This window comes from Erinaceus europaeus, chromosome X (assembly GCF_950295315.1).
Source record: "Erinaceus europaeus chromosome X, mEriEur2.1, whole genome shotgun sequence".
NCBI classification, from domain to species: domain Eukaryota; kingdom Metazoa; phylum Chordata; class Mammalia; order Eulipotyphla; family Erinaceidae; genus Erinaceus; species Erinaceus europaeus.
In genome coordinates, this window is record NC_080185.1 from 69,417,863 (window position 1) to 69,442,482 (window position 24,620).

Below are 24,620 nucleotides of genomic sequence, written 5' to 3' on the forward strand. Positions count from 1 at the left end.
AACAACAAAAGTCCTGGACCAGATGGTTTCACAAACAAATTCTACAAAACTTTCAGGAAACAGTTAATACCCATACTTCTTAAGCTATTCCATAAGGTTGAAGAAACAGGAATACTTCCTTCCACCTTTTATGAAGCCAACATCACCCTGATACCAAAAGCTGATAGGGACAGAACAAAAAGGGAAAACTACAGACCAATATCTCTGATGAACATAGATGCCAAAATATTAAACATGATCTTGGCCAACCGGATACAACAACACATCAAAAAGATTGTTCATCACGACCAAGTGGGATTCATCCCAGGAATGCAAAGCTGGTTCAACATCCGTAAGTCAATCAATGTCGTTCACCACATCAATAAAAGCAAATCCAAAAACCACATGATTATCTCAATAGATGCACAGAAAGCCTTTGACAAAATCCAACACCCGTTCATGCTCAAAACTCTACAAAAAATAGGAATAGATGGGAAATTACTCAAGATAGTGGAGTCTATATATAGCAAACCTACAGCCAACATCATACTTAATGGATAGAAGCTGAAAGCATTCCCCCTCAGATGGGGGACTAGACAGGGTTGTCCACTGTCATCGTTACTCTTCAACATAGTATTGGAAGTTCTTGCCATAGCAATCAGGCAAGAGAAAGAAATCAAAGGAATACAGATTGGAAGGGAAGAAGTCAAGCTCTCACTATTTGCACATGATACGATAGTATACATAGAAAGACCTAAAGAATCCAGTAGAAAATTAGTGGAAGTTATGTATCAGGCTACAAAATCAATGTACAAAATGAGTGGCATTTCTTTATGCAAACATTAAATCTGAAGAAGAAGACATCCAGAAATCACTCCCATTTACTGTTTCAGCAAAATCAATCAAATACCTAGGAATAAAGTTGACCAAAGACGTGAAAGACTTGTATGCTGAAAACTATGAGTCGCTACTCAAGGAAATAGAAACTGATACCAAGAAATGGAAAGATATCCCATGCTCATGGATTGGAAGAATAAATATCATCAAAATGAGTATTCTCCCCAGAGCCATATACAAATGTAATGCAATACCCATCAAAGTTCCACCAAGCTTCTTTAAGAGAATAGAACAAACACTACAATCATTTATCTGGAACCTGAAAACACCTAGAATTGCCAAAGCCATCTTGAGGAAAAGAAACAGAAATGGAGGCATCACACTCTCAGACCTTAAACTATATTATAAAGCCATCATCATCAAAACAGCATGGTACTGGAACAAAAATAGACACACAGACCAGTGGAACAGAACTGAAAGCCCAGAAGTAAATCCCAACACCTATGGACATCTAATGTTTGATAAGGGGGCCCAAAGGATTAAATGGAAAAAGGAGGCTCTCTTCAATAAATGGTGCTGGAAAAACTGGGTTGAAACATGCAGAAGAATGAAATTGAACCACTTTATCTCACCAGAAACAAAAATCAACTCCAATTGGATCAAAGACCTAGATGTCATACCAGAAACAATCAAATACTTAGAGAAAAATATTGGTAAAACAGTTTCCCACCTACAACACAAGGACATCTTTGATGAATCAAACCCAATTGAACAAAAAAATCACCTCAGAGGAGATCCAAAAGGCTAACAAACATATGAAAAACTGCTCTAGGTCACTGATTGTCAGATAATTGCAAATTAAGACAACACTAAGATACCACCTCACTCCTGTAAGAATGGCATTCATCAAAAAGGACAGCAGCAACAAATGCTGAAGAGGATGTGGGGACAGAGGAACCCTTTTACATTGCTGGTGGGAATGTAAATTGGTACAGCCTCTGTGGAGAGCAGTCTGGAAAACTCTCAGAAGGCTAGACATGGACCTTCCGTATGATCCAGTAATTCCTCTCCTGGGGTTTTACCCCAAGGACTCCATAACACCCAACCAAAAAGAGGTGTGTACTCCTATGTTCATAGCAGCACAATTCATAATAGCTAAAACCTGGAAGCAACCCAGGTGCCGAACAACAGATGAGTGGCTGAGAAAGCTGTGGTATATATACACAATGGAATACTATGCAGCTATCAAGAACAATGAACCCACCTTCTCTGACCCATCTTGGACAGAGCTAGAAGGAATTATGCTAAGTGAACTAAGTCAGATAGATAAAGATGAGTATGGGATGATCCCACTCATCAACAGAAGTTGAGTAAGAAGATCTGAAAGGGAAACTAAAAACAGGACCTGATCAAATTGTAAGTAGGGCACCAAAGTAAAAACCCTGTGGTGAGGGATAGACATGCAGCTTCCTGGACCAGTGGGAGGTGGGAGTGGGTTGGAGGGATTTGTCACAGTCTTTTAGTGGTGGGAATGGTGTTTATGTACACTCCTAGCAAAATGTAGACATATAATTCAGCAGTTAATTAATATGAGAGGGGGAAAATCAGTTGTATGTCTCAAAGTTTCTCAAAACACAAACTGAAACTTCTTAATATATAGGCTGTGTATTTTATTTGCTGACTCTCTCAAAAGCCTAGACCAAGTAGATTAGAAGCATCCAATAGCACAGCTATATACAAGATACTGAATACTGTACAGCAAACCATAACAAAAGGACTTTTCAATGTTAACCCAATTACCAAATCATGTGATGATAACATTAACTATCGATTGTCTTTTTGAACCCTAAGACAGCAGGAACCTCACATCTCCACTATAGAGCCCCTACTTCCCCCAGTCCTGGAACCCTTGGATAGGGCCCACTTTCCCGTATGCCTCTCCCAATCCATACTAAATAATATTGCATCCACCAATCACAACCTAACCAACGCAACGATTGCCACGTCAGCATGCTTCACCTCAGACTGTGTCCAGAGACTTCACGTGTGGAATGACAACCCTTCAGCTTCATTACTCGGGTGAGACCTTTCCTTTTATAGTACACCCTAATTTCATCTTAGATGGTTCATTTTCTAACAAAGTCCCATAACCTAGATATACACCAGTTTCTGTGAGAGAGAGCTTATGTTCACACGTATCCATAAACTACTGCAAAATATATACCTGAAAGCAGAAGTACACTAGAGTTTGCCGTGAGTACCTCCCTAACACTTCCTCTCCACTACTCCAAGCTTGGGATCCATGATTGCTTGACAATTTGTTTGGCTTCGTATGTTAACTCTCTTTTCAATCACTAGGTTCCAGATGCCAACAGGATGCTGGCCAGGCTTCCCTGGATTGAAGACCCCACCAATGTGTCCTGGAGCTCAGCTTCCCCAGAGACACACCTTACTAGGGAAAGAGAGAGGCAGACTGGGAGTATGGACCGACCAGTCAACGCCCATGTTCATCAGGGAAGCAATTACAGAAGCCAGATCTTCTACCTTCTGCAACCCTCAACGACCCTGGGTCCATGCTCCCAGAGGGCTAGAGAATGGGAAAGCTATCATGGGAGGGGGTGGGTTATGGAGATTGGGTGGTGGGAATTGTGTGGAGTTGTACCCCTCCTACCTTATGGTTTTGTTCATTAATCCTTTCTTAAATAAAAATTTTTTTAAAAAAAGAATTCCAATCGTCAAGACAAAAAGAAAATTAACAGGGAAAATTCAGAGATACAAAGGACCATCCAAGACTATTACAGACATCCACATAGAAATAAATTTAGCTACTTAGGTGAAATTGAGACATTATTAGAGTCAATCTTGACACAACAGGAAGTAAATTATCTTAAGGCCAATTACTATTACAGCAATTTAAACCATAATCAAAAGACTTTCCAATAATGAAAGCCCAGGTTCCAATGGCTGTACTTTGTGAATTTTATAAAATATTCAAAGAACTAATACCCCTCTTCTCAAACTCTTCCAGAAGATAGAAGAATAAGGAATATTCCCAAAGACATTGTATAAGGTTGACCCCCAAAGCAGGAAATGAGTCCACCAAAAAAAGAAAACTATAGACCTATATACCTGATGAACATTGATTCAAAATTCCTCAACAAAATCTTGACTAATTGAATCCAATGATATATTAAGAGAATAATTCATCAAGACCCAGTGGGAAAACTGAGAAATTTTACATATGTATCAATAACTGTGTTTACTATAAAAATTAAACCTCCCAATAAAAAGTATTATGATTGGGGACCAGATGGTGGTGCACCTGGTAAAGCACTCACATTACAGTGTGCAAGGATCCAGGTTCAAGCCCCTGGTCACCAACTGAAGGGGGAAAGCTTCAAGAGTGAAACAGGGCTGCAGATGTCTCTTTCCCTGTCACCCCTCTTCCCTCTTAAGTTCTCTCTGTCTCTATGCAATAGTAATCATAACAAAAATATTTTTAAAATGTATTATCATTGTGTTGTTATTGATGTACTTTGCTTTTAATTATATTTTCATTTTAATGTTTATTTGTTTGTTTATTTATTTATTATTGAATAGAGACAGAGAGAAACTGAGAAGGGGTGGGGAGAGGTAGATGGAGACAAACAGAAAGACACCTGCAAATAACTCTACTTTAGCATTTGTGAAGCTTTCCCACTGCACGTGGGGACCAGGGGCTTAAACCCTGGTTCTTGCACATGATAGTGTGTGTGCTTAAACAGGTGCACCACCACCTGGCCCCTTTATACACTTTCCCATGTATATTTTGCTGTTTCTTCATTTAGAACATATAAATGTTGATTATTTTAAACACTTCTTGGTTGCCTTATCCTCTGATATTTATTTAGTGAACATTGTTGTCCTTTATTGTTTTAATTATTTTGAAGTCCATTATCTTGTGTATTAGTATGGTTAAACCAGCTTTTCTAGAAATCCATTGGCATTCATTATGGTTTCCCAACCTTTCACTTTGAGGCTGTTCTTGTACTGTTTGGTCAAGTGGGTCTCCAGCAGATAGCATATGGACGGGTCATGTTTCTTGATCCATGTTTCTAATTTATGCCTTTTTAATTGGTGAGTTCAGACAATTAATATTTAATTGTATTACGGATTTGACATGTTTTTGTGCAATTATTTTACTGTTCTTGTATGAGCCTATATTTCCTGTAAAGCTTGTTTGGTTGTAATTGACTATACCAGATAGAAATAGTCAATTATTTTTCTGAGAATACCTTTATTATATTCTTACAATTTTAATGAGTTTAGTAGGTTAGATTATTCTTGTTTGGAAGCCTTTCTCTTTTAGTATTTTATATATGTCTTACTAGTCCCTTATTGTTTTTTTGTATTTCTGTAGAGAAATCTATGCAAATACACTTATAGCTGTGCAGGCCCAGCCCTGGTTCCACCTGTCTCCCTTGATCTGTTGGAAGACAGAGGTCAAGAGCAGCCCCTGTAGTTCCTAGAACAGCTCAGCGTGTCGAGGGCGACGTGCGCAGGGAGACAGTCAGCACTGGGAAAAACCTCAGAGAGCAATTCATTTATTTGAGAGAGAAAACAAGTACATATATCCATTACTCAGGTGGAAGGTCAAGGTAATCATTAACTCAAGCACAGAGCAACATAATGCATAGCCGCATGCTGACCTATAAACTATTTGATCACAAATGAAGAATTAATATACAAGGTTTGATCAAAAGCTTCACAATGCATATATTCCTGGGGGTAAATCAAAGGCACCTCAGGGTAAATTACAGGCACTTCAGAGGAAGGGAGAGGAGGAGGGGGCAGTTGAGTAAGAATGTATGTGGTGGCTTTCAAGGTAGCCCCAAAACAATGGACAGTACTTCATGGCCTTTGTTTTAAGGGGAGAGGAAAGGAATGTGTAGAAAGGTAGCCCCCTTTCCAGAGAAGCCATCCATCATTAGTTAAAGAGGTCAGGGGAACCTGCCCTTGAGTGTTGGGGGTCAACTCACTTGAACCTCGTGGAAACAATGGCCTGGACTTCCTGAGACAGTGGACCTTATTCTCCGAGATGGCTGCCCCTTTTGTATGTTACTTTTCATTTTTCTTTTGCTACTTTCATCAAAGTTTCTTTGTCTTTAGTCTTTACAATTTTAATTATGATGTGTCTTTGTGTGTGTATACTGGATCTATTGTATTTGGTATTCTATGTGGTTTTTATTTTTTATATTTTTGCACTTTTAAGTTTCAATTTTTATCCCAAAATTATTCTATTAATTATTCTATTTTTACATCAAGAATATATTATTTCTTTTTTTCTTCCTTACCCCTTCTAGCAGGCCAATGATTTAATATTTGTTCTGCTTTAAGCATTTATACATATATCAGGCGTTGTTTTTATTGTTTATTAACTCCTCTAGGTCTGTCACTCTATTGTTAAGTTTTTTTTTTTGCTTTAGCTTCACATTTACTGATTCTTTCTTCAATCTCTGTTGTTATGCTAGTGAAAGGATTAATAGAGAGAACCAAAATTGGATATAACAGAGTAAATAGACAAAATCAAAGCAGATATCAATAATATATAGTCTTTTTTTCTTTCCTCTGAGCCTGAAATCTGATATGCAGGTGGATCCAAGTTATTGTCTTGGGAGATGATGTTATGGTTGGAAAAAGGACCAGAAAGCTAGATCAGGGAAGAGAGTAGCTCCCAAATATGGTAAAGGTGTGTAAATATTGTTGACTGTAAACCCCATCAATTTGATCTGATCTGAGGTCAGTATTCAGGGTAGGAGCCTACATTACCTCTGTATCCCTGTAGATCTAAGCTCACATTCTGTAGTCATGAGTAGGAATGTTCCAAGTTGCCCCAATTTCAGAACCCATCTTCCTCAGATGTGGAAGATAGAGTGTATTGTCCAGCCACCCTTCAAAGGATGAAACATTCTCTACAGTTGTTGATCCACGTTGTGGGCAAGGTCGTATGGGGGCCCACAAAGGGTCTATTGTGTTGTTCCTTACAGAGATAACCAGTAACAATGGAGAGAGGGATTTGTTCGAGGTCTAAGCCCATCTTGTCTCTTTGGGAATCTCAGGACTCCCTGATTAGAGCCCTAGCTGATGGGGTGACCTGATAGTGATTAGAGTCATCGTTAAGGTTTGCCGATCTCTTCCCCTTATTCAGCTTTTGTAGTCCGTACTTTTATAAGGTTACCTTTGGAGTGAGTGAGGGAAGTGTAATAGAAAGTAGGTGAGGAGGATACCTAAGTCTAAGTAGACACTATTTCATTAGGAACTTTATGGTCTCTTTTTAGGTCTTTCTATTTACTTGCTGCATATACTGACTCACTGCAGACTATTGTGCACTTTTGTTGTCAAGTATATATTTTGCCCTAATTTATGGATACATGTGAACATGGGATGTCTCATGGGACCTGGTCTGTATCTAGGTTTTGGGACACTGTTAGGAAGTGAACCACCACAAATGGAATTAGAGAATCCTATGAAAGGAAGGTCTCATCCAAATAATGATGCTGAAGGGTTGACATTTCATGCCTGACATTGAAGTAAGGCACCAATGTAAAAATCTCTGGGTGGAGGGTGAGGATGGATATTCAACTTTACTTGGGGAGTTGGGGAGGATGGGATCTGACAGAGTCTTTTGGTGGTGGAAATGGTGTTTATGTACACTTCCATTAACCTGTAGTCATATAAATCACTATTTAATTAATATTAGAGGGGAAAATTGATTGAATGTCTCAAACTTTTTAATGCACAGACTATAGGCTGAGTCTTTGAAATGCTGACTTTCCTAAAAGCTTAGACCAGGGAGAACAGAAGCAACCAGTGGCATTAAACTATATGTCACAGCTATATACAAATAATGTTAAATGACATAATTTGTGGTGATGTTGTGTATTATACAGCAAATCCTAACAAGGGATTTTCAAAGTTAACCAAATTGCTAAATAATTTGATTATAGCAATAACTATCTATTGCCTTCTTAAACCCTAAGACAGCAGGAACCTCCCATTTCCTCTATAGAGCCTATTATTTCTCCCAGTCCTGGAATGTCTAGGGTGGGGCTCACTTTCCTGCATGCTTCTCTCAATTCATACCAACTGATACTTCATCTGCTGATCCCAACCCAATCAAAGCAACCAGTGCCACCTCAGCATGCTTCACTTCAGACTATGTCCAGAGAGATACATTCTTCTACATCATGTGTAGTAAGGAAGGAAATCAGGCAAGTTTAAGTTAAAAGAAGAATGCATACCAAATGATCTCATTTATAGGTGATACTTAAGAAACAGAGAAAAAGAAGGAGGAGGAGAAGGAGGTTGAGAAGGAGGAGGGGGAGAAGGAGGGCAGGAGGGGGGAGAAGAAGAAAAGAAAGAAAGAAAGAAAGAAAGAAAGAAAGAAAGAAAGAAAGAAAGAAAGAAAGAAGGAAGGAAGGAAGGAAGGAAGGAAGGAAGGAAGGAAGGAAGGAAATATTTTTAGTGTCATTTTTACCAAGGATGCTGCTGAAACTAGTAGGTTGGTAAGAATTCACCAGACAAGATTAAAAGGGAGTTTAACAGAATATTTCCAAGTGAAGCGTGGAATGGGCAAATTTAGGAAGGAAAACCCTGCCTGAAGGGTTTTATGTGTATTCAACAGGAAAAGGTACCGACTAGTTGATATAGGACCTACTTTCCAGAATATTAGTAATGAAGATGTTTAAATGAATGTATACTCATATAAGAGAGGAGAGAGAGTGAAAGAAATATTTATTGATATAACTCCACCAGAGTTCCATATCCCATCCCCTCCACTGGAAGATTTATTATTCCTTATCTCTCTGGGAGTATGGACCCAGGATCTTTATAAGTTGCAGAAGATGGAAAGTTTGTCTTCCATAGTTGCTTCTCCACTAAACACAGGCCTTGGCAGGTCAATCCATACTTCCAGCCTGTTTCTGTCTTTCTCTAGTGGAGCAGGGCTCTGGAAAGATGGGGTTCCAGAGTACATTGTTGAGGTCATCTGCCCAGGGGTAGTCAGGTTGGGATCACATTAGCATCTACAACTTGTTGTCTGAAAAAGCATTCAGCTGCAAAGAAGAACAAATTATTTAATAATCTGGAACCTAAAGGCAAGAATATAGCAGAGGAGATTTGGGGTTTTCATTTTGGAAAAAGTTAGTTAGGTCTATTTTATATATATTAGAAGGGGCCCATGACTCTACTAATTTTTGCCTAGGCCTGAGAGCTAACAAGCAAGTGGGCCAAAGGTATTATCTTTGGTGCCAAGAGTAATGTTAATACATAATCCTATTAATTTATAGGCTTAAATTCACTATTTAATCAATATGAAAGGGAAAAATGGAGTTAATATTTCAAAATTTTTCATGCACAGATCCCAGTTCTGAGTATATATCCCTTTAATCTAAGCACTTAAGTCTTCAAATTGGTAACCTGATTGAATTTCAGTCGTGGGCTTAAACTGTTAATAAACTTCCAATAATGACTTTTTTGAAATATTAAATCAACTATAATCTTAGAACAGAGAGACCAGAAGCAACTAGCATAAATCATGGTATGGTCTTGTACACTACAGAGAATCCTAAAAATAGGACTTTCAAAGGCAACCAAATTTCCAAATAACTCTTCTGTAATAATAACTATCTATTGCCTTTGTAAACCCTAAGACAGCAGGAACCCTCCCCATTCTTTATAAAACTTATATTTCTCCCAGTCCTGGAACCTATTTGGTGTGGCTCATTTTTCATCAAGCTTCTCTCAGCCCATGCCAATTGATACTGCATCTGCTGATCTCAATCTAATCAATGCAACCACTACCGCCTCTACATGTTTTACTTCGGACTGTGTCCACAGATGACAGTCCTTGAATGCCAGCCTGTCAGATCTATTCCTCTGGTGAGACTGTTCCTGGCTTATAGGACTCCTTAATTCCATTTCATGTAGTGCACTTCCTAACAAAGCCCCAACACAGAGATATGAACCAGGGCCCAAGAGACAGAGCACATGTACAAATGTATCCGTAAGTTAGAGGAAAATATATACCTTAAAGCAAAAGTACACAATAGTTTTCAGTGACCCAGTAAGTGCAGCAAGTAAGTAGAAAGACCTAAAAAAGACAACATAAAGTACTTACTCAAATAATTTCAACTTAGACTAAGGTACTCTCCTCACCTACTTCCTGTTTCACTTTGCTCAATCACTCCAGGGCTAACCTTGTCAGACCACAACTTTATTAACCACTCATCTGCCTTTGAATATCTATGTTGCTTCCAAGATTGAGATATTAAAAGCTGCTGAGGTGTACACCAGTGTACATAGATCTCCTTAGATATTTGTTTTTGTGTCCTTTCAATAGATCACAATTCTACACAATTCCAACCACTAGAGTTCCATATTCCAACCTTTCCATCGGAAGCTTTCCTATTTTTCATCCTTCTGGGAGTATGAGCCCAAGTTTACATGGGTGTTGGCAGGTAGATCCATACTTCCAGCCTGTCTCTCTCTTTCCCTAGTGGGGCAGGGCTCTAGGGAGGTGAGGCTCCAGGACACCTTTGTGGGGTCATCTGCTCAGGGAAGTCAGGTTGACATCATAGTAGAATCTGGAAACTTATGGCTGAAAAAGAGTTAAGATATGAAGCAGAACAAATTGTTGACTAATAATCAACCTAAAGGGAAGAATATTGCAGATGAAGATTTGGGGTCTCCATTTTGGAAAAAGCTATTTTAGGTATATTCCCAGGGGACCATAACTTTACTAGTTTTTGCTGAGCCTGACATCTAATATGCAGGTGGACCCAGATTATTTTCTGGGGAGATGGTGTCATAGTTGGAAGGACTAGAAAGCTGGATCAGGGAAGAGAGTAGCTCCAAAATATGGGGAAAGTATATAAATATTGAGTAATTTTATCACTGCTTTCTCCCTTTCTTTTAGTGAGTGTAGTTAGTGGCTTATCTATTTTATTTATACTTTCAAATAACCAGTACTTTGTTTCATTAATTTTCCTTTTTTTTTTTTTTTCTATTTCATTGATTTCTGCTGTAATTTTCACTATTTTATGTCTCCTACTGACAGTTGGGTCTCTATGTTGCTCCACTTCTAGTTGGTTCAGGTGGGCTGTTAGATGGTTTGCTAGTGATTTATCCTCTTTATTAATGTGGGCCTGTATTGCTATGAACTTCCTTTGAAGACTGCTATTGTTGCATTCCATAGGGTCTGATAGCTGGTTTATTCATTCCTATTGGTATCAAAATAATTTTTAATTTCTTTTTTGATCAGTGACACATGTATTGTGAAAAAACATGTTGTTTGTATCCAGGATTTGTGGTAGTTTCTTTTTGTTTTGTGATTAATTTCTAATTTCATGTCATCATGGACTGAGAAGATGCAATTTATAATTTTATTATTTACATATTTGTTTAGTCTGTCTTTGTGGCCCAGAATATGTTCAATTCTTGTGAATGATCCATGGACACTTTAAAAGAATGTGTATTAATTTCCCTTGGAATGGAAAGTTCTGTATAAATCTACTAGATCAATTTTTTTCTATAGTTTCATCTAAGACCTCTATTTCCATGTTGACTTTTTGTCTAGGTGATTTGTCTCTTGCTGTGAGCTGTACTTTAAGATGTTCTACTATTATTGTGTTTCTGTCAGTGTCTCCCTTAATATATATATAGTGCACCTGAGTCTGGGGCACATATATTTATAATGTTTATGTCCTGTTGGATTAATCTTTTTATTATTATGTGGTCCTTCTCTGTCTCTGCTTACTTTCTTTACCTAAAATTATATTTGATCTTAGAACAGAATAACTTTACCTGTATTTTTTTCTGAAATTTTTGCTTGGCACACCTAGCTCCAGCCTTTTACATTATGACTCCATTTGTCCTGAAGATATATAATGGATAAATCCTGTTCCTTAATTCATTTAGCTACTTGAGTCTTTTGACAGGAGAATTTAGGATGCTATGAACAATTAGTGTGGTTATTGTTATATGTGGTTTACTTATGTCATTTCTGACCTATGTTGTAAGTTTTTTTTTTAAATCCTTGTTTGCTCATTTATTTCTATCATTTCTTTGATGGATTTCTGTGATGAGTTGCTCACTGATTTCTCTTGTACTTTCTGTAAGTCTCTGCTACTTGTCTTCTATTGTTGTTACCATACATATAATAACTAACATAGTGTATTTAAAAAGGCCTTTTTAATCTGGTCTTAATTAACATTTGATAGAGCTACTTTGTCCATTAATTCTCTCTCCTTTCCTGTTTTATTTTTCTTTCTTTTTTTAAATTGGATTCTTAGTTCTAGTCTACTGCTGTTCACCTTCCTTATGTAGTATATTCTTTGCTCTTTTGTGTGGGACTTCATATATTAATTTTTGTAAGGTGGGTTTGATTCTGGCAATATTTTTAGCTTAGAAGACTTTTTTATTTATCTCTCATATTTGAAGGATAGTTTTGCAGGATACAAAACCCATAGCTAGAATTCCCTTTCTATTAGTACTTTGAACATTTCACTCCATTCTCTCCTTGGTTTGTGAAGAGAAGTCTGATGAAAGCATGATATCTCTATCCTTGTGTATAACTTCTTTTTTAAAAATTGTATTTACTTATTTATTTATTTATTTATTTAAGAAAGGAAACATTAACAAAATCATAGGATGGAGGGGTACAACTCCACACAATTCCCGCCATCCAATCTCCATATCCCATCCCCTCCCCTGATAGCTTTCCCATTCTCTATCCCTCTGGGAGCATGGATCCAGGGTCATTGTGGGTTGCAGAAGGTGGAAGGTCTGGCTTCTGTAATTGCTTCCCCACTGAACATGGACGTTGACTGGTCGATCCATACTTCCAGTCTGCCTCTCTCTTTCCCTAGTAGGGTGAATCTCTGGGGAAGCAGAGCTCCAGTACGCATTGGTGGGGTCTTCAGTCCAGGGAAGCCTGGCTGGTATCCTGTTGGCATCTGGAACCTGGTGGCTGAAAAGAGAGTTAACATACAAAGCCAAACAATTGTTGAAGAATCATGGACCCAAAGGTTGGAATAGTGGAGATGAAGTCTTGGGGGGGGGGGGTACTCACTGCAAACTCTAGTGTACTACTGCTTTCAGGTATATATTTGCCCTAGTTTATGGATACCTGTGAACATATGCTGTATCTCCTGGAACCTGGTCTATATCTAGGTTTTGGGACTTTGTTAGGAAGTGAACCACCTGGGATGGAATTAGAGAATTCTATGAAAGGAAAGGTCTCACACTAGTGATGAAGCTGAAGGGCTGTTGTTCCACAACAGAAGTGTCTTTCCTTAGCAGCCTACAAAACATTTTCCTTGTCATTGAGTTTTGACACTTTTATAATGATGTTCCTTGGTGTTGGTTGTTTTGTATTCATATGTCTGAGTATACATTCTGCTTCTTGAATGAGTATGATCTGAGGATTACCTAAGTGTGGGAAATTCTCAGCTGAAATTTCTCTGAAAGTGTTCTCTATCCTTTTGACTGTCATCTCCCTCAGGCATCCCTAACACTCTTACATTAGACCTCTTGACAGAGTCTGAAATTTTACAGAGATTCACTTTATTTTTTTCTAAACCTTTCTTCTCCCCTTTAAATTGCAAGAGTAGGCTAATTGTATCCTCTATACTGTCTATTATTTCTTCTGCATCAGTGAGTATACTTTCTAATCCTTCTACTTCTAATTTCTTAGATAACTGATTAAATTTCTTCTTTAATGTTTTCTAATTTCTTTTTTATTTTTATCTTTATCTATTTATTGGATAACGAGAGCCAGAAATTGAGGGCAATGGGAAGATATAGGGAGAGAGACAGAGAGACACATGCAGCCCTACTTCACCACTGACAAATTTTTCCCTCTGCAGGTGAGGACCAGGGGCTTGAACCTAGGACTTTGCACATTGTAATATCTGCACTCAATCAGGTGTACCACCACCTGGACCCCATGTTTTCTAGTTTCTAAGAGAACTTTGCTTTGAAGCTCTTCTTTTTTGTTTCCTAATGCTTTAGTGAAACAGCATTTTAACTCTTGAATATGTTTCTCCATACTATGTTTAAATGCTTGGAGCATTCTCATAATGAGCTTTCTGTAGTCTTTCTCTGATAGTCCTTTTATATCTGTATTTTCTTATAGTTCTGTTTTATTACTGCCTGTCTGATTTGGCTTGTTTTATTTGTTTCTGAAATATTTTCTGTTTACACATTTATTGAGTTAGTTATTTCTGGCCAGGAGGTGGTGATATTGTTGTGACCTCTAGCCTCTTTGTTTATATATTGGCAGGAGGAGGATATGGGATAAGTTTTTTGTTGTTGTTTGCTTTCTTGTTTTCTTATGTGATATGTGTATATGGTTACTTTGTATGATTTTGACCTGTAATAAAGCCACAAGGGCTTGCTGCTAGGTTGCAGATATGTTTATAAAAGCAGAGCAAACTATCTTTTATTCATTGCCAGATGCCACACAGGACCTTTATGTTTGAGCAACAGACTGGACATCTTTTGGTTACAAATACTCCCTGTTTTTTTTTTTTTTTTTTGGTGTGTCCTTGACTGGAATCCAGTAAGCTAAAACCCCTAAGTTCAAGGTTTAAAATGTAATAAATTCCCTCCTCTCACCACAGGTACTGTGTGTTGCCTTTACTACTTGCTGCACCTAGAGAAAAAAATGGCAGAGTGATGTGTCACCCAGAGCAATAAATAACTGTTTGGCTTCAGTCCCTTGTCCATTTTTACCCCAACCACATGTACAAAAGCCCACCCGAGGTTGTGGTGATTCTGCTGATGTCTCAGCTATAGTCAGATAATTTTGTTAAGTTCGATACTTGTAGATATGTGTTGTTTGGGGGTAGATTGGCTCTGTTGCTTGTTACTCCATGGCCATACCAGAAATTTCCCGACTTTTAATTCATTATTGCAGTGTTTTATTTAACTTGCTACATCAACTCTTGATTACAGGTATTTTTGGCACTATGTCTCTGTGTGTTTAAATTTTATATTTCAATAATCTATGTTTAGTAAATAATACTAACTCTCAGCCACTTCATATTCACATAAAACAATATTTTAAAATGATACTACTAATGATAAGAACTAACAGTGTCAGATCTTTTTCAGACTGTTTTAGCAGTTGTATGTTTCTATGTAAATTCTCATTTATTTTTGTTTGGCAGCACTATGGTGAAGAAGGATAAAATTTGAAAACTCTGTACACATCATAAAATTATATATTTTCACACATCATAGAAGTATAGATTTGGAAAAATGCTTTGAAGAAAATTTAAGGTGAATTTTTATATATATCTATTACATATTAAAATAATCTAAAATTCCTTTAAAATCACTTAACAAGTGGTTGATACTAAACTACACTTTTATTTTTTCACACAAAAAATTAGTCAGACACAGATCAGCATCAAAAAATTATCAGAAGCCAGATGAACCAAACACAACCATCCAAAAACGTTTGTGTATACCTATGTTCATAGCAGCAGAATTTGTAATAGTCAAAACCTGGAAGCAACCCAGGTGCCCTACAACAGATGAATGCCTGAGCAAGTTGTATATATGCACAATGGAATACTATTCAGCTACTAAAAATGGTGAATTCACCTTTTTCACCTCATCTTGGATGGAGCTTGAAGGAAGCATGTTAAGTGACATCAGCCAGAAAGAGAAGGAAGAATATGGGATGATCTCACTCATAGAAGTTGAAAAATAAGAATAGACAGGAAAATACAAAGCAGAACTTGAACTGTAGTTGGTATATTGCACCAAAGTAAATGACTCTGGTCTGTGTGGGTAGGGTTAGTGTTCAGTTAATGGAACATGTTGGTGGAGGAAGACCTAGTGGGGTTTGAATTATTATATGGAAAAATGAGAAGTGTTACACATGTACAAACTATTGCATTTTACTGTTGATTGTAAACCATTAATCCTCTAACAAAGAAATTAAAAAATATCTGAGGCCAGCTGTAGCACACCCAGTTGAATGCACATCTTATTATGCCCCAAGTTTCCACTTGCAGTGGGCAAGCATTACTAGTGGTGAGACAGTGTTGCAAGTGTCTCTCCTTCTCTCCCTCTCTTTTTCCAATTTCTGTCTTTCATATCAAATTAAAATAATAAATAAATAAATAAATGTATTTTAATATTATCTAACAATATTATATAAAATATAAGAGCTTAGACTGTAAAACATGTTACCCTGATTCTAGATACACCATTTCCTAATTGGATGCCTTTAAGAAGTTTTTCAACTTTGGTGCCTGTACTTTTGTTTCTCATCTATAAAATCTTAGTTACAAGAGTAAGTTTTAATAAATGTAAAAATATATAATAAATGACCAGTATATAAAAGTATATAATAAATGACCAGTGAATCAGTATCTTTTTTCACTTAGTAGACAAGAACTAACTAGCCATCTAGATGATATTTTCCTCTTCTTCAGAATGATAACAATGTATTAGGTTATATGATTCACATACAGGCTAGGAAGATTACCACTCCTTTGAAGACATCTTTAGTGAGCGTTCTAGAGTTTAGTGGTAGAGAAATATCTTACTAAGCAAAATCAAATTATACAAAAACATGATTGAAATTTCAGGTGGTAATGAATATATACACTGAAATACATTTAAATTTTATTATGTCAGGTAGGTCACCTCTCAAAAACCACATTTAACCTTTTTAAAACTTAGATATTAAAAAGATCATCAGGGATCAGGGAACATAGAATAATATTATGAAAAACACTTTCATGCATGAGGTTTTGAGATACCAGGTTCAATTCCCACTAATACCATAAGCCAGAACTGAGAGGTACAGCGGACAGACTCTCTCCCCCCCTCTCCCTCTCCCTCTCCCTCTCTCTCTGTCTTTCTCTCTCTCTCCCCTCTCTATTTCTTTTATTACAAATAAATAAAAATTAAAAAGTCACTCAAGTTCAGTGTTTCCCAAAGCTCAGAAAAGTTAAGCTTCTTTGCATAAATGGAAAATAGTAAATATATATGTTTAAGTGCAAAGCATTGTAGAATCCTTAGTTTTTTTTCACCAGTCCCTTATATATAAATAGCAGTTCAATCACTTTAATAGACTTACTTTCAGTGTATTTTAGAAAATTATACTAGGTCTGGATCAAGATAAAAAGAGAGAGACCCCATTGCAATCTCCCTTAACTGAAATTACCAGCTGAGTTTTTAAAAGACCAGAATTTTATCTGAGAAAATCTGTTTGCCCCTAAACTAATACTTCCTTATTTTGTTCTGGAATTGTGGAATTATATTCATATTTTTAACTTAAAAATCAAGGGGAAACTTATTTCACACGATGCTTGTTCTTTTTCCCTCCTGAGTTTTGTCTTTGTTATTTATAGTTGTAGTAAATTCCCAAGTCTGTGAACTTGAAAACTCTAGCGTTAGCCCTGAAATTCATTCAGTCTTTCTGTTTTTCCAGACTTTCTTACTTATTGGACAGCCTTGTAGTTATCTCCCTGGCAAAAGCAAAGCCTGTCCTGGCAGGTAAACCTGCCTGGTGAATGAATCCGCCCCTGAGAGGTGTATCCATACTATTTCCTGGAGCAATCTTACTGGGTGGTTCCACTTCTCATTTATACTCAAATACTTCACTTCCTCCTCTGCAGCTGTCAGACCTGTTCCTGCTATTGCTCAGGTAACATTCATCTCTCTCTGGCACCATTATAAGCAGTGGTAGTTGATAGGAGTCTTCTGCATGTACTTGCTTGTTTACCTTCCTAACCATTTATTTCATGATTTCTTGATTTCTGTTTATTCCTTAGGCCTTAGGAAGAGCATCTTGAGAATACCTTGCTGGCCAATAATAATGATGAGCTCAAGCTACTGGAGTGAAACTAGCAACAATAGCTGTGGGACCCAGCAGCCTCCAGAGGGGCTTCAGGGTCAACCTCAGCATTACCACTGCTACCATCAGTCAAGCTTAATCCAGCCACCTCCAGAAAATAATGTTGTATATGAGAGAGTGCAGACATTCAGTGGGCCCATGAACAAAGTGGTTCAGGCCTTGGACCCCATCAGCTCACAGGAAGCTCTCTCCCCTATCAAAACTTCCTCCCTCCAAAATTTGGTTTGGAGCAACCATTCCCAGGTACCACAAAAACAATTGTGTCAAGCCAATGGATAGGGGAGGGAGGATCTTGGAACTCAGAACTGTTATTTTTCTTTTATCTTTTGTATCTGCTCTACAGGAACAGTTCTTGGCGAACTGTAGCTATATGTACAATGGAATGTCATCCAAATTCCCTTTCTTGACTATTATATTTTTTGTATACTAATTTCAATGATTTCCACAATGCAACTAGGGTAAGGGTATAGAGTTGCTTATTTACATTAGACTTTATTTGACTTGACATGGCATTTTTCCTTACGGCAGAACTATCTTTAACTTGAATACAATGAATTTCAGAAAGTTCCCATCTATGAAATTCCTATTAGAGATAAGCATTGTCATGCTTTAGTTATCAAATGTGGTGGTGTAGAATCAACGGCATGTATGGAGTTATGAAAAATTATTTTATTTGAAGATAGTATGTTGCTCCAGGATGGAGACACATAGTTACATTCATTTCATCCATCTAAAGTGGCACAGTGATTTCATATACTCTATTTGAATACTTTATGAATATTCACTGGAATGTATGAAGTTAATATAAAATTGAGGAAAGTAATCTATAAGGAACTGTTATACAAAATCTAAAACAAACAAAAAGTCAGCAAGGAATTATGTTAAGTATAATAAACCAAATCTTTGTAGTTGGCAGAGGTTAGAATGTTGGATGGAAGAGAGAATGACTATAAAAGTATAAAAGTATAACATTAGGGATTCTTGTGGTAGTGAAAATGTTACATATTTTGACTGTTTCAGTGTCAATATCATGGTTATGGTAATCACTTGTAAATTTGCAAGATGTTACTTATGAGGAGCTGCATATAGGATACACAAGATATGTCTATTATTTCTTTGAATTGTGTATGAAATTAATTTATCTCAGGTTAAAAGTTAATTTAAAAAGCTTAGACAGCTCCCCCTCCCCTCTCTATTTCTGTCTCTATACAATAATAAATAAAAAAAATATTTTGTAAAATGTAGACAGGGTGAAACTCAGATAACCTTTAAAATTAAATTAATTTCATTTTTAAAAGATAACTTTAGCATCAGAATTGATGGTAATAGTTGTGTCAATGAGTTTAAAGGAACATTGTAAGATTATACTAAATTTTAAATTATTTGTCTATTTTATTTTTTAAAGTTTTTTTAAATATTTATTTATTTTCCCTTTTGTTCCCCTTGTTTTATTGTTGTAGTTATTATTGTTGATCTTGATGTCATCGATGTTGGATAGGACAGAGAGAAATGGAGAGAGGAGAGGAAGACAGAGAGGGGGAGAGAAAGATAGACACCTGCAGACCTGCTTCACCGCCTGCAAAGCGACTCCCCTGCAGGTGGGGAGCCGGGGGCTCGAACTGGGATCCTGACACTTTGCACCACGTGCACTTAACCTGCTGCACCACCGCACGACTCCCTATTTGTTTATTTTCATTAATTGATTTCCTTTATACTACATCTATGTATTTCTTAACTTTACAAAACTGTTCTGATTGAAATTGTTTTAAGATATAATTTATATTTTAAACAACTCAAGTAGTAACCATTGATATGCCTTATCCTATGCAATTATTATACAAATCTGAACTAATATAATTAAAAACATAATTTAATTTGGTGTGTAAACAATATTTATGAAACAAGTAATAAACCTATCTTGACATAAAATGTATAGTTATAGATGATTACAACAACCACGAAGTTCACAGATTTGCTCTTTTTTTTAAACTTATAACAATCTGAAAGAAAATTTTAAAAAAAATATATAGTGCTTGGTATCAGTAATTTCCTAGATGGGAGCAACTCCCTTTTGTATTGAAATCAAAAGGAAAGATAATATAAAGGTTAAAAATGATAGGGTAAGATATAATTATCATGGAAAATGAGCATTCCAATACTCATTATTAAGTCATTAATAAATAGCAAAGTGAGTGTTCTATATATGAAGATCAACAACAACAGCCACCATTATATTAAAATTAACCTACATATTTTTTGTTAATTTTCTGGTAAATAATAAACAAGTAAATACAGACTTAACAGAGGAAACTTGGCAAGTATAATTATAAAAAAAATTTAGATCAGACTTTATTGGATGCTCTTTACTTAACTTTCTTTTTATAATAATCCTAGGTCTAAGCTGCTCAAACATTTTACAATAGTTTACTTCTTTATTCTTGATATTTTCTCAAATGTTTCTTGTAAGACTATCTTCATACAGAAATTATTTCCATTTTATAAATAAAAACTTTATTTAAAAAAAGATAGGAAAGCTTTGGGGGGATGGGGTAGGGGGTTCTGGTGGTGGGAACTGTGTGGAATTATACCCCTCTTATTCTATGGTCTTGTTAATATCTCCATTTTACGAATTAAAAAATTGAAAATTAAAAAAATGTAATTCTGGACAGAGTATTTTTTTAAAAAACTCTTAAGGACAGGAAGTATGGCTATTCAAAGCAGGGTAATAGCATGAGGAGCTAGGTAATTTTGTTGTTGCTTTGTTTTTGTTTTGACTTTATGGGAGATTAAATGACTTAAAGCATAACTGTTCATACATATAGTTTCTAATAGATCTCTAGAACAGCATATGCAGGAGTAGTGATCTGGCCTCTCTCAACCTCTTTTTTTTCCTTTGACTAAATAACTTTTGTTTTTTACAAGAATAGAGATTAAAATGAGGAGTGTGAAGTCTAATTTACGACTAAAATGAAAGTGAAAGAATGGCTGCTTGAGGTAGAACAAGGTGAAATTCTAGAAATGCGTAAATGGTAGCACAAAGTTCATTTCCTTGGAAAGACAGACAAAATAACTAATTTGGATAGTTTGCTCCTTTGCAATGTATACCAACCAAGTTTGAACCTGGCCTCCAGCTTCAGTGCTGCACCCTCCTTTCTTCCTTGTTCTCATTCTTCCTCTTCCTAGACCTCCCGCTCTGCTCTCTCTCTGTTGTACCCCACTCCCTCCTCCCTATTTTCTCTCTCCTCCTTCTCCCTTGCCCTCTCTCCCTCTCTCCCTGTTTCTGTAGTGAATGAGGCTAAAAACTAACAAAATATTTCCTTAGATAAACTAAAGAGAACATTCGACTAAGACTCCACATTGAGCTAGATGTCAAAGGGCATTCACAAATTCACTGAAAGATAATTTGAAAATAAAAGTATTAGATAGTTGCCACAATGATGTTACTAAGAAGGCTTTCTATTTCCTTTGTACCCTGTTTATTGGCAGTATGGTAGTGTATAAAGCAAGACAGATATTTTATCTTAAACTACTTTTATGCTAACAAAATGGATAAGGTGTGGTGATAACTTCATTATGTACAAGCACTAGCAAGCATTACATATGTTATTTAAAATATTTTATTATAATATCCTTCCTTAATATGTCATGTTTCAGAGACATTTTGAGTTGGTATGTAATAGTTATCCTGAAGCTAGAGTTTGAACTGCAACATCTAGGGAACTGGCTATTACAATCAACAGCTGGTCATCATGAATTCAGTTAAAGTTTCACTTGATTTTTAACATTTTGGCGTAAGAGTGACACTCAAAGAGTACATAAGCTTTCTTATGTGTTTTTGATAGGTATTGGTTCCTGGTGGTAAAATATTCCCTTTGAAAAAACAAAAATTAATAAATGCCATTTGTTTTTCCTCCTCCTCCTCCTCCTCCTTAAGGAAGAGCCATTTGTTACTTCTTGAATCTTATTTTTAGCTTATGTGACAGGCATTTTAGACTTAACCAAATTCATTTTGAAACAATTTATTATTTTTTAGTTCCAGCTTGTTAATGTATATGTTTTCCTTTATTGCCTTATTTATACTGAAATATTATTTATTTCAGTATACGTTTAGTTTGTTTCTTGACTAAAATTGATTATAAATATTTTGTGATTATGTTTGCTATTATTTTGTCTGATTGATAGTTTCTCAGAAAATATTGTATTCTCTGAGAAATGAACTGATAGAGTTCATTTGAAGGTAAAATAGTCTAAATGGATCATGCAATTAAGACGACTAAGTTTATACCTAGCTAAAGAAATGTATTGGAGTCTGGGCAGAAGCACACCCAGTTAAGCACAAATATTACTAAGCACAAGGACCTGGCTTCAAGCCCCCACTTCCCACCTGAAAGGAGTCCACTTCCAAAGTGGTAAAGCAGGCCTGCAGGTGTCTTTCTCTCCCTCTTTCTGCCCATCCTATCTCAATTTCTCTCTGTCCTATCTAGTTAAAATTAGAAAAAAGGAAAAAGTGGCAGCTGGCACTTTTCACAATGCTGGCACCAAGCCCCAGAAATAACCCTGGTGGCAATAAAAAAGAAAAGAAGAAAATAAAGAGAAAAATAGTATTAAAACATACCTAACCCTAGTGACAATAAAAATGTATTAAAATAGGTCAAAGTTATAGGAACTTTTTGGAACTTATACATAATTGGGCTTACACATAAATGGAGTCCTAGAAACTACATAAAATAAAGGGAAAAAAACCTCGAGGAACATTTTTAGTTTTGCATGTTTAATTATTTGAATTTTATACTTAATTTTAATTACACTTATTCATCTGCCATCCTTAACTCAAAATAAAATACTTCTTTCATTAAAAGTATTGATATGAATTATGAAGGGAACATTTTTTTATTCATTTTTTTCATGATGTTCAAAGCATTTTACCTACATGTAAAGATATTTTGATGAATCAATATTTTAAATACAAATCACCTATTAAAAACAAGTTATTAAGTGTCTGTTATGATGGAAGTACTGTAATTACCTGGATAAATAACATTTGCTTATCCATGGAGCATCCACATGGAAGATAAGTGTATAGAATCTGTTCTGTGAGTGTCCTATAAGCTGATGTCTTATTTAAAATCCTGTTTCTGGGTTTGTATTTCAGTATTATATGGAGTTTAACATTTTTTCCAGCAAAAAGCTACCTCTTAATATGTGTGATATTAGGGTTACCATTCTTTTAAATTTGCAACTTGCAAAAATATATTTCTAGGAGCAGCATAGGGTAAAATGTACATTTATAAATGCTCTCTGTTCTCAATAATTTTCAGTACAAACTTATATTTTGTTACTGCTGTTTTTTACCATTTATTTTGGTTACAAAGACTATTGGAAACTTCCTTAGTGTGCTAGTTCTTCTACATACTATCAGGATATTTTCTTAACTATGTGGAAAGGGGTGTGGTGGTTTGATAAATGTTGTTCAAAGGTGTGGTCACTAAAATGTATGATTGTTCAGGGAAGTAGGTTGCTTAAAAAAAAGAAATAAGATCATAAGATAAAAAGCCACAATTTTCATCTTCATTCATCATTTTTGTGTTTACAATTAAATACACCTATAGAAATTGGATTGCAGCTGATTGTTGGGTTCGTGTCCATGCCAACAGTTTCTTGTTTAATGGAGTTCTGTTAAACTGCTGGTTTTGTTTTTAGTCAACGATGCTTACATGGTTTAGGTGTGTCTGGGGAAGGGTAGGTAGGGGTGCAAGGTGGGGCTTGAGTCATGGGGAAATGAAGTGAATTATATTTTAACCTCAGTGATACAAGTTTCTTTTTCTTCTCTCCCTTCATTCCTTCATTCCTTCATTCCTTCATTCCTTCATTCCTTCATTCCTTCATTCCTTCCTCCCTTTCTCTCTCTCTCTCTCTCTCTCTCTCTCTCCTCTCTCTCTCTCCTCTCTCTCTCCCTCTCCCTTCCCCCTCTCCTCTCTCTCTTTTGCCTCCAGGGTTATTGCTGGGGCACTGCACTACAGAATCCACTGCTCTTGGAGGCCATTTTCCCCCCTTTTTGCCCTTGTTGTTTATCGTTGTCATTGCTGTCATTGTTGGTTAGGACAGAGAAAAATCTAAAGAGGACAGGAAGGCAGGGTGGAGGAGAGAAAGACACCTGCAGATATGTTTCACCACTTGTGAAGCTACCGACCCTCCCCCAGCAGGTGGGAACCCAGGGGCTCTAATCAGGATCCTTACACTGGTCTTTGCTCTTTGTGCCATGTGCGCTTAACCCGCTGAGTTGCCACCTGGCCCCCACTTTCTTTTCTTCACTATGTATGGGAGGGAGGAGAAGATAAATAGAAGGGAAGGAAAATGATAAAGAGAAGGTTAAAAAGGAGGAAAAGAGGGGGAAAGAAACTGGGAGATTGTTCATGTTCTTATAGTAAAATAATTTCTAAGTTTTTTTGAGCTTTTTAGTTCAGGGGAAAAAGAATTTCTGTCATATGAGGGCAGGGATGAGGGAAAGGAATTTTACTACTAATACATTTTTTTCCTGCTTACTGTATTGGGGGTGGGTGGGGTTAATGTTTTTTAGCACTGTCATTGACTCAGATACAACTTCTCATCTCCTTATGATAGTAGTCTGAAAGACATTCTATTTCTTAACCTAGATCCTTTCCCACAATCATGCACCAGGAATCACAGAGTTTACCATAAATTAAGAAAATCTTTGCTTTTCTAAAGAGCAGTCTTTATCATTGGTACATGTGTTGCTGTACAAATTTGAATAATAACCTTGGTAAAGTGCTTAATTTACTGGTTTTAAAAATCCTAACAAAAGTATCTTCCTTTGTATTCAGGGAAATTTATTCAAGTATCAATTTGTTTGTGTCAGCATCAATGT

The 24,620-nt window shown here is 36.4% G+C and overlaps 1 protein-coding gene across 2 annotated transcripts in view; it reads left to right on the top strand.

Moving 5' to 3' along the window:
• Positions 1-17,456: 17,456 nt before the first annotated feature.
• The window catches only part of POF1B (POF1B actin binding protein), a 123,363-nt gene continuing 116,199 nt past the window's right edge, over positions 17,457-24,620 (top strand). Inside the window, exons 1-2 of one of the 2 annotated variants that reach the window (XM_060182891.1) lie at positions 17,457-17,524; positions 17,652-17,977. In XM_060182891.1, the coding sequence (XP_060038874.1) occupies positions 17,696-17,977 (282 nt within the window). In that variant the 5' untranslated portion in view covers positions 17,457-17,524; positions 17,652-17,695. Of the gene's footprint in view, positions 17,525-17,574; positions 17,978-24,620 lie in introns of those variants that run through there. The other variant, XM_060182890.1, reaches the window with a different exon arrangement.